The 11,151-nt window shown below is 42.9% G+C and overlaps 1 protein-coding gene across 3 annotated transcripts in view; it reads right to left on the bottom strand.

Moving 5' to 3' along the window:
* Cds1 (CDP-diacylglycerol synthase 1) overlaps positions 1-11,151 on the bottom strand; it is a 63,581-nt gene that overhangs the window by 7,408 nt on the left and 45,022 nt on the right. For all 3 annotated transcript variants that reach the window (XM_063249358.1, XM_063249356.1, XM_063249357.1), the window contains 6 exons: positions 10,345-10,403; positions 7,661-7,743; positions 6,374-6,461; positions 3,864-3,932; positions 2,012-2,164; positions 399-518 (listed from right to left, as the gene is read on the bottom strand). In XM_063249358.1, the coding sequence (XP_063105428.1) occupies positions 399-518; positions 2,012-2,164; positions 3,864-3,932; positions 6,374-6,461; positions 7,661-7,743; positions 10,345-10,403 (572 nt within the window). The remainder of the gene's footprint in view (positions 1-398; positions 519-2,011; positions 2,165-3,863; positions 3,933-6,373; positions 6,462-7,660; positions 7,744-10,344; positions 10,404-11,151) is intronic.

Genomic DNA, 11,151 nt, shown 5'->3' with positions numbered 1-11,151 from the left:
CCCCCAGCTTAGCAGAATGCACAGTTACGCACAAACGGCTCTCATGCATTCCCTTCAAGTGACACTGGCCAAGCACTACGTCTCTGGCCATTCACGGCCGGACCCCTGGCGAGCACTTGAATGAAGAGGGCCTTCAGTTTATGCCAACAGTCCAGGAACAGGTCATTTCTTTAAGGGGCTGGCGGGTCACTTTAAGATAGAGGTGTTTTTATGGCACAACAGAGGCTAACAGGAAAGCACACTCAAATCTACCAGGTAGCATTTTTGTGCAGCTAAAACAAACTGCAGGTATAATTTTTGCCTAAGGATTAAACTTCAACCAACAGTGGATCACAACCCAAGGAAGATGCACTCTCTAGCAATGTTCATGTATAATGTAAGAGAATCTAAATACATACCTTGATTTTGAAAGCTCTTTTGAATCCACTGGCAAAGAAGCCTCCGAATGGGCCGATTAAAGAAGCGAAGGTTGAAAGAGCAATGCTGTGTATCTGGAAAGGGTACAGACTCACTGTCTCCTGGAGGGGAAAGAAAGGGAGAAGGGCACACTGGGGCACACCACGTTAAAACTGTGCTGAGCGTGCAGGCATCATGATACAAAGGTAAGTCAAAGCAGATGGCTCATTTCTTTTTTTCTTTTTTATTAATCTTCCAAGCTTTAAGGTTCAGGAGAGAGAACGCACTGCAAGCCCTCTCTCCTGTCACCTGCCTTACCAGGCCCTGCAGGCCCTCAGCAAGGCACCTAGGGAACTCCGAGTCCTGCAGCTGGCAGAACAAGTTCCAGCTGACCGAGGAGCTGGACAGGGGAGGGGCTGCAGGGTGTGCTGAGAATCCACTGAGCTAGTTTCTATAGCTTTTTTTCCCCCCAGAAAAACTGGTAATAAAATTATTTTAGGAGTCAGGGATTTAGTTCAGCAGCTCAAATGCTTGCCTGGTAAGGGCTAGGTTATGAGTTTGATCCCCAGTAGCCCCCCCCAAATTATTTTAACTTTGCACTTTACGCCACTTGATTTAATTTTATATGATGAAAGGGAAAAGGTGGCTTTTTCTCTTAAAGCTATGTTCAATGCTGTGGAAACATAAAATTTTACAAAGAACCATCAAAATGATCATCAGCGAGACACTACAAAAGTGTAAAAGAGGGTAAAAGCAGAATTCTGTAGCCTGATTATTCTGTAAATCAGATCTCCCACCCCCTTTAAATAGCACAAACTGAGGTCCAGCGAGCAGCCTGTCAACAGCAGGTCCCCAAGCTGTTCTCAAGTAGGCTGCTGCCCCTGAGTCAAAGGCTGGTGTCACTGAAGCACACAGCAGGTAGCAAAGCTTGGACACTGAGTGCTTAGTCACTCACAAGTCACTTGCTGGCTAAGCTGCTTCTAAAAAATTAACAATTTTGGTTAAAAACAAAATGCTGAGATGCACAACCATACACATGTGTTCTCCTTTTTATAGAGGACTGCCCCCCAATCCTAGGGAAAGATCAGGAGAGCACTACTGGGGAGCTTGTCAATGCCCTCCTGAGGACCTCGAGGTGCTTTGCATGGCAGCAGTGTGCTTCTGGGAGGAAAGCTTATTTCAAGAAGCAGAAGCTTCCTGTGCTAATGAACAGCCTGTAAAATTTAAGTGTTCTTCGAATGGTGAATTTTGACAAAAGTTTTAAATTGAGCTCATTCATACCAATACGTTGCAAAACTCATTCTAATTCATTTGATTTGTAAAAATTACTGATTATAAAAAAATACACAAAATAAATTACCATCAATATTTAAGCACATCCTGGGTCCACAAGTGATTTACAACTTCTGAATTCATGTCATGCGTAGCAAAGAGAACTCACAAGTGGAGAACATTTTATTGATGGTAACCAGACACGGAAGCCACTGTGACACCATGAGGTTAGGAGCTCCGCAGGACGTGGCTTCCGGAACAAATCTGGCCTCCCAGCTACAGGCGACCTGGTCCCTGAAGGCCGGTTCCCCCCCACCCGCCAGCGTCTTGAGTTTGCACTTACCCGTCTCAGCACCACCTTCAGGAAGGAGGGCAGCGAGTAGCTGTGCAGCTGGAAGAGGTCTGCGGGCTCGCACTCGGTGACAAAGGAGTTGACATCACTGCGGTACTCCACGGGGCAGACGAAGTACTGGTACTTGGAGAGCACGTAGGCGGCCTGGGCGACAGGGAGGAGCCTGTGAGCGGTGCCCAGACCCAGAGCTGTGTGTCAGAAAGGCTATGCGTGGGACCTGCGAGCTTCTCGGTTTAATGTTCTGCCGTGGACGGCTACCATTACAGGGTCATCCTAATAAATGTCCCTGCATAAAACAGAACTTGGAAGACCTTTATAAAAAGAGGTTTTTGAGAGTAAAGAGATCTGTGTGACTACAGGGGACACAGAAAGGAGCTAATTTGGAAATGCACGATAGTAAGGACTTTTTAAAAGTATGTGTCTTCTTACTAGAAGCTACCGAGATGAAGGACTGAGTCAGGAAGATACCATATAGGGGAGAGACACATTTAAGCTTACTGCATACAAACTTCAGTTACGTGTTAACAGTAATTAGCTAGTGATTCACAATTGCTAGGAAGGCAATGCAAAGTGACACAGGTGGAAAGCATCATGGGTCCTCACCGCCCAGTAAACCGACTCACTGTTCCTTCCTTAGCCACACCCTTAAACCAGCTGCCTCAGTCGAGGAGGTAAAAGCCGTGTAAAACAAAGGATCCACCTAAAATTTCAATCGGTGTGCAACAGTTTACGCTGTTTGGTATTTCCTTTGCAGCCTTTCACCCCATTATTTTGCTCATGAAAAGGTAACAGAAACTCAAATATGACTCTAGGACATAAACTGATTTTCTTCCAAACAACAAATTTCTTCAAAACCATTTGTTTAAGAAAATTACAACATTCCTCCTCAATATTTTGTCATATGCTATCGTCTTACAGGGTAACTTACTTTTTTCCAATGACGTAGATATTCCTATAGTATTTTTAAATTACTCTTTAATGATACCAAATCCTAATGGTATTAATGCTTTGATTATTCCGGATTTTTGGTGTATAAAACAGGATTAGACTATTTTTCATTATTCCATTTATTGACTATTATCAATATTCTACCTCAAATATTTCAGAGTAATTTAATGAAACCCTACTGAATTTTCACTGAGAATGAACTGAATTTATAAAATAAAAGGAGGAATTATAGTAGTTTTCCAATCCAGGATAATGACCCATTTCCCTTTATTTGTATTATTTACTCTGTCTCTCAAAGCTTCATGTTATAACCAGTTATTACACATTGGTATATACTATTTTATAACAACTACCATTGTCAGAGACAAGACTGAAGTTTTAAACTTCATAATGGTATTTTTTGTATACTTATATCTAGTCATTTATATATGCTTACCGAAACTCCCTAATTATTGATTTTTAAACATGAACAATCCTCACTGTGTATGATTAAGGTTAGTATTATTTTATAATCTACAGACTCTTCCTGCAAGTTTAGTTCACAGCAGCAACTGCCCCCTGAGCCACGTGGGTACTAAGCATTAAGAGAGCACTTGGCTATCACTCAGACCCCGCAGTCCCAGCACCCAATAATAAACTCCCAAAACACAACAGCACAACACTGAACCTCTGACTAGGCTGTCCACCAAGGCCACCGGAGGCAGCCAGCAATCCTGGGGCAAGGCAGGGACACTGGTTTTGTTTAAGCTCTCCAGGTGACTCTGGTGTGCAGAACCGATTCTGTGTACCAGGTCTCAATAAGTACATGATTAGCATTCTAGGGTTTATTTTTTAAGGTTTAAAATCAACAAACTTTCATTTGAAAAATATAAATAAAAATCCTAGGGAAACTCACAATGAATCCAAACACGACTGTTGAAAAGAAACCGCCAATGAATCCTTCCCAAGTCTTTTTAGGAGACAACTAAAAAAGGTAAAATAAAATTAAAAAGTTACTGCCCATATAAAACACCCAACAGATATGCAAACTCAGAGCAAAGAGTTTCTCAATCCTTACACATTCTCCTTCCTTGTTTCTTATTGGAACCATTTAAAAATCTCTTTCCTTCACCTTGTGAGTGTGCTTCACTTGTGCAAATGTCTTCACTAGTATCTAACCCATAAAAGGACCAGACATGCTGCATTTGTTTCCGACATGGTCAAATTATTGGACCCCCTCACGGGGTGATTAAATGTTGAGTGAAATAATTATCCCACGATGGTCATGCTTGTCTGGCAGTAAGGATGACACACACTCACTCTGGTACACAGTCTGTGCTGACCTGCTCCTGACCAAAGAGTACAACACCCTTTTCCATGCATTCCTAACATGTGACACATTGAGATCTCTTTCCGAATGGTGAGGTGCGCCACAGCCCCAAACACTGTATTTGTTCCCCAAGTATTCACATGCCCTCCTCCCCGTCCATGTCAGTCTCTAGAGAGAAAGGAGGACCTTGTCGTGCTTCTGAGGATAAATGCGGTTTGTTTCAGAGCTCAGCTACTGTTCTCCGGTCAATGGGGCATTCAGAGAGAGAAAGTCTGCAATACTAATGCAGGGGCAGGAGGAAAAGATTTAGAAGCAGGGTACAATGCCAACTGCCCCCAGCTTCTGGCAGGGAACAAGGGCTGGGGTCAAGAAATCACTGAGAATCTTCATGATTATCAGTTCCTTGACAGAAGCTAAACGTCAGAGGGAAATTTCTGAGGTTAGAAGTGGGTTACAAGTGAACTTTGGGAGCACTTTGTCTTGATGTTGGTAAGCCCAAAACTGCAATGGTTTGCAGATAGGGTTTCCTGACAAATTTGTTAAGAAGCCTGAGTGCACAGGAGGGATACATGACCTCCTAGCTAATCCCAGGCCTCTGTTGTGCCTAAAGTAGCAGTGATCACAAACTTTAGTGTCTGCTGATTAAAGATAATGTATCAAATCGAGCTGAGCCACATCAGATCAGTTCGGAAGTTGCCAGGAAGTGTCATACAGAGAATCAAGCCCACCATGTCACTAGAAAGCTATGCTCAACATCCGCCGCCGAGGTCCACCCAGAGCAGGATCCCCAAGCCCACAGCTGCCCACGCAGAATCCCTGAACACTTCAGTTTATTTTTGTGCTGCAGCAGCTTCAGAGTCACCTTGCTGCCAGCACCCCAACAGCCCTGCCTGGTGCTGTTCTGCTTCCTGCAGGGAGAGGCTGCTTGGTTTTGTGTTTCCTCTTCTGGTGCTAGGGACGGAAACCAGTGGGGCTCAGGCATGCTAGACAAGGGCTCCACCACTGGGCTACATCCCAGCTCTTCAGGGGGATAGAGAAAGACCTGTGGAGGACTTCCTGAAGGACAGCAGTCCATTCCTGTCTTCACAAACACTAAGCTATCCTGCATCACTCTGTGTACACAAAGGTGCTACACCCGACTCAAGGCTCAATCCCTGCCCAGACTGCCCCACATAACATCATCACAGTAACTGTGCCATATTTCTGTGGGGGTATTATTGAAGACTTTGCCCAATACATGGATTAACTCCTGTTTGAAACACCACCTTAAAAGCTCTTCTTTATTAGAAAAAGCAGTTCTAGACAAAGGTTTAATTTCCACAAAGAACTTGTTTCTTTCTTACTCAAAGTAATAGCTGCATAACAAATTTTGTGTGTGTGATGATTCTGGGGATCAAACCCAGGGACTCTGCCGTTCAGCTACATCCTGTCATTTTATTTATTATTCTGAGACAGGTCTTGCTAAATTGTCCAGGAGTGGCTTGAACTTAAGATTCTCCTGCCTCAGTTTCCCTCAGTGCCAGGAGCACAGTGGGCACTCCCATGGCTGGCTAACATATTCCTTTTCTTTCTTTGCCCCCACTGACCATACATACAACCAAAATCTATGGCAACAATCTACTTTTAGTTTTCTTTCTCTAACTTTAACCTTTTATTACTTGCATTTTATTATTCAAGGGCCCCCAGATCTTTTTAAAAATCAGTTTGGGCACAAAAGTTGTGCAGATGCACCAGAGTGCATGAAAATAGTGTAATTTACTCTTCCAGAAGCTCTGGCAAAGGGAAGGATAGCTAGGGAGACAGCTGGGGGAAGAGCTGCACCATGGGAAGAAGCCAGCGGAGGGGGGGGGGCCTACAGGAGACAGGAGGAGCGAGGTGGTTCCCCTTTAGCCTGCAGAAGATCCAGATGGAGCTGGTGGAAGATGTGTTCCCTGTCCTTAGCTGGGGCTGTTAGTGCAACTGGGGAAAATCAAGGTATTTTAGAAAGAAGAAAAGTGCTGAGTGTTGAAAACGATTCTGGTGGCTAATTTTTAAGGTTACAGGGGTGACTTGCATGTAGCATTTTCCATTGACTTGCATGTAACATTTTCCATTACCTTAATTAATGGGGTTCTTCCAAAAAAAAATCCAAAAAGGTACGCAGTAATGTCATTGCAGATAACACTTGATATCGGAACAAGGAACCTTTAAAAAAGAAGTCAGCAGAAGAAAGTCCATATGAGTAAGCAGCGAATGTTTATACAGGCTTATGACTCCAAATAACCCAATACAATAAGCCTTTAGGTTACTCTTCTGCCCACCCAGAGCGTGACATGAGACAAAACATTAACAGGCAATAAACAGACCAGATTTCCTCATTTAGCAATTAAGTAGATCTCAACCTATAAATAAACTAACATACTAAGACAATACAGCTAAGGAAAATATTAATCAATTTCTATGGCTATGGACATTTAAATCTTAGTTGTATGATGGACAACTTACAAAAAATAAAATTTCTTTCAAGAAAAGTAACATTTAAAGTGGAAATAGGTCAACCAGTGTAGACAGAGCAGCTGATAAATTCATCCCAAATCCTTAAAGCAAACTGTCTTCTAGGAAAAATTATTATTATTATTTTTATCCAGTGTTTTATCCCAATTAATTGTTTTAGAAACTGCTCCCTCTGACTGAAAGCTTTTATGTGGCAGACAAACTTAAATGATGCCAACTGTTTATCCACACAGGCACACATGAGGATCTCCATACAAATGTGACTAAGACTAAACTCTATCTAATAAGCCCAGTAATTTTATATTATTTTAATTAATGGGCTTAAAATGAATGTGGGGGGAATACAATCATTCTTTTCTTAAATGTTAAAAGCCTTTCCTTCATTCCAACTAACTTTAACTTTAACTAGTAAGCTTAAAATTTTTAATCAGCACAAAGGCTCTGAATCTTCATGACCCTGCTGTAAGCTGCCACTCTGCCTCTCTGGAATCTAGAAGTCCACTTCTCACAGAGTGAAGGGGAATCCACCTGATTTGTCCCTAAATGCTGCAAATGCACTGCTGACACATACACAGTAACGAGCAAACTTCTGTGTGCTTCTCACGGTCCAGATTAATACTAAACTCTTTCTAAAGCCTGTTCTTTACAAAGGTCATGCTAAGGTGTATTAGTATCTGAAAAAGTAACTGGTGGGAGCTTTTGTGAGGACTTCCAGTTGTTAGTGCAGCACTTCATGTCTAGGTGTGAAACCATTAGCACACTCATGGATTTTGACGGACTAGAGAACAGCAGGTGTACACCTAGGTGGACACCTGTGAGACACTGCCCATGTTACGGAGTTTCAAGGGAGCCAGAGCAAAGTACGACACAGCAGAACGTTGTCCCCTTACCATATCATGCCTTCAAACAGATTTTGGATGACCAGATGCGACTGGGTGACGGTTATCAGTAAAGTGACATGAGTCCATGCGAACTGTTAACAGCCCAACAACACAAAAGTTAGCAGACGCAGTGGCAGCCAGCCGAGGCAGCAAGAGCAACGCAGAAAGGCCCACTCTGCCCGGCTTGTGGGCCAGCTGTGAGATGTGAGAGGCCCCCAGAAGAGGTGCAGTTAGTGAACTGGCTCACTGTCGCCTGAGAGAATCTTTAACCAAAGTCATCTGAAGTTACACACAAGTGGAAGGCTAGCCATGAAACACACTACCACATGTTAAAACACAGAGAAGAAGTGAACCGTCTGAATCTCTCAACATAAACGACAAGGAGAAATTTATGGTGCTTGGGGCATGGTGTTTAGGGACGAATGTTTATTCTACTCTGGCTGCAGCCTCCAGTTTTTATAAAAAATGCTAAAAAACTATTTACACTTCAAAGTTTATCATGGTAACACTTCCCTACACCGAGGTGTTTCTAACCTGAAATGATTCAAACCAGTAGGGTCGAGCAGTCTGCTTCCCCAACAACATCTAGCAGTGCGGGAGACCGAACCCAAGGCCTCATCCGTGGGAGGCAAGTCCTCTCTACCACTCAGCTTCATCTTCAGACCTATCTGTGTTTCTGTCTTTTTGTCCATTCACCTATCTATAAAACTTGATACAGGATCTCATAAAATTGCCAGGGTTGGGCTTTAACTTGTGATTTCCCCTGCCTCAGCCTCCTGAGTAGAAGCACTGTCCATTGCCCTTAAACTCCATCTTTTCCCTACTGAAAGTTGATCCCCACAGGTCTGTACCATGACAGTGTTCGGGGGCACAGCTCCTAAACCTCTGTGCTCCTTCATCCTGGCCTGACAGCTGGCCGTATCAGCCACTCAGCACCATCACGGACTGGGATGGGAACCAAAGGAAACCAGTGCTCCCAGGTACTCGTCTCAGAATTTTGACTAAAATTTGTAAAATGACTGTTCAAAATAATTAGGAATTGTCTTTCTCCTTAATAAACCTGTTCTTTACTTCAGCAAATAATAATGTATATAGGTAGTTCTGTTTTATTGTTTTAATTTACATAAAAGACCCAATTCTTTGATGCTTGTCATTTCAAAATCCACAAATAACTTTTCTTTTCTTTTTTTTTTTCTTTTTTTGAGACAGGGTCTCACTATACAGTTCAGGCTGGCCTTGAGCTCACTTTATAGCCCAGGCTTGTCTCGAACTCGCAACAATCCTCCTGCCTCAGCCTCCCTCTCCTGCCTCAGCCTCCCAAGTGCTGGGATTACAGGCATGAGCCACCATGCCCGGCTCACAAATAACTGTTTTCTACATTCATGTATTGGCCCTCTGTGTCCCTAAATCCTGCATCTGTGAATTCAACCAACCAGGGACTGAAAATACTTGGGGGCATCTGCACAGGTTTATGCCTTCAACAGATGGCATCATTTCCTGAATGACACAGCATAGCTTTTTTGTATTTTATCTGTCTGTGTGGTTTCTGGTTTTTGAGACAGTGTCTCACCATGCAGTTCACAGTCTTGAACTCACTACCTAACTCAGGTGGCCTTGAACTGCGGCCTCAGCCTGAGTGCTGGGATTACAGGTGTGGGAGATCTCGTCTGGCCATCACTTAGCCATTTATTCAGCTTTCCCAACATACTGGGCATTATAAGTAGCGAGAGATGATTCATAGTCTCTAGGAGTATACACGTTGGTTGCACAAAATTACTACGCTATTTTATGCACAGGCATTGTGCACCCATGGGTTTTGGATTCATGGGGCCCTGAAACCCAGTTTCTGAGATTCCCAGGGAGGGCTGTATTCGCAGAGGAGATTGATCATTTATAGATTTCTAACTAAGAATTTTACTCTTCACTTTCAGATTCCCTGAAGTTAGAGAAGTAATAAGTACTATAAATTCCCAACAGTGCTAATTAGCAGGATGTCTAATGCAGAAAAGCAAAGCACAAAGCAGAAATATAATCTCAATCTAAGACCAGTCTTGCTAATACATGAATTCAGAAATCTAAAGGAAATGCTACATTGTAGCTACATTTTAAAGAAATAGAAAAAGCTAAATTCCATAAAACATAGACTTTGACTCGTTCAGCCAGATACCTATGCCAGAAAAATTATGCTATCCTGTGACTAACCAAAATTACAGAGAAGGTGCACACTCTGCTTCCCAGGCGCCGTGCTCAGAGCAAGGGAAACCAAGTAAATTACTGTATTTTATAGAACTACATGGAGCTATTTCCCAGACACTGTAACCATCAGAGGCTACGAAAATGCTTCAAAGTTCTACACAAGTAGGGAATTCAAATAGGTTTTTAAAATTTTAGTCATTGGGGAAAAAATTTAGCAAAGTTTTGAGGACAGTTAAAAATTTTGTCATTAAAAAAAAACATTAGTCATTAAAAAATGTTAGCAAAACTTTGAGAACAGTTAAAAGTTTTTTAAAAGTCCTCAAAAATGTCTCAACTTCAATCTTCTGACTCACTGGGCATCTGAAACTGGAACACCCTTCAATCATGCTAAGTAAGACTTCAACTCGCAGAGGAGGTTCCATCTCACCACAGGAAAAGGAGAGAGGGGATTAGGGCTTGTGACACAGGATGACTACAGGATCGAGGTTAATACACACCATATAAAACTGCAGACGGTAATGTTTCTTCACCAAGCTCAGAACAAACATGCAGAAACCTGTTCAAAAACAAAAACATGTGCATATTTTGCAATTAGGTACACAGCGTAAGACACCCTGAGTGTAAGTGAACCAATTCCCACATCCTGTCTAGGCACACTGCTACTGGAATGCTGTCTCTCCTACCACCTCACATTAAGCAGGTTTCCAGGGCAAAACAGCCTCACCCTGGCAGAGGGCCTAGCATGTCCTATGGTTCAAACTCAGTAAACATTTCCTGCGTTCACTACAAGAATCAGGCCCCTGCTAAGAGGCAGGCATGGAAAATAGGTCCTGAATTCTCAGCTGAATACAACTTCTTTGCTCCATCAATTCTTTGAGTAGCTAGAGGTACAGCGCAGTTTGGGTGGAGTCCTAGGCTCCATCTCCAGCTCAGGAAAACACACGCACACAGGCAAGAAGCTGGAAGGGTCTACTGAGCCAGAGTGTGCAGGGTTCTTGATCTCTCCTCAGTAAGAAATTGCTAACAACTACTGTGGCAGGTGATGTCTACCAAACACGTTAGTTTCAGCTCTTCTCTAAGTGTTTCACACATATTAATGCATTTCATCATCTGTGATCTGGGTACCTATTGTTACTCTGTTTTTGTTTTTGAGACAGTATCTCACCACATAGTCCAAACTGGCCTTGTCCTCACAGCGATCCTCCTGCCTCAACCTCCTGAGAGCTGGAGTTATTACATGCCTGCACTGCCACACGCAGCCTGTCACTCCATTTTACAGGGAAAGAAAATTGCACCCAGGATTC

Source organism: Cavia porcellus, unplaced genomic scaffold (assembly GCF_034190915.1).
Source record: "Cavia porcellus strain 051 isolate PalLab524CR breed Dunkin Hartley unplaced genomic scaffold, mCavPor4.1 scaffold_5, whole genome shotgun sequence".
In the NCBI taxonomy this organism is placed as follows: domain Eukaryota; kingdom Metazoa; phylum Chordata; class Mammalia; order Rodentia; family Caviidae; genus Cavia; species Cavia porcellus.
This window is presented reverse-complemented; position numbering and strand designations above follow the sequence as displayed.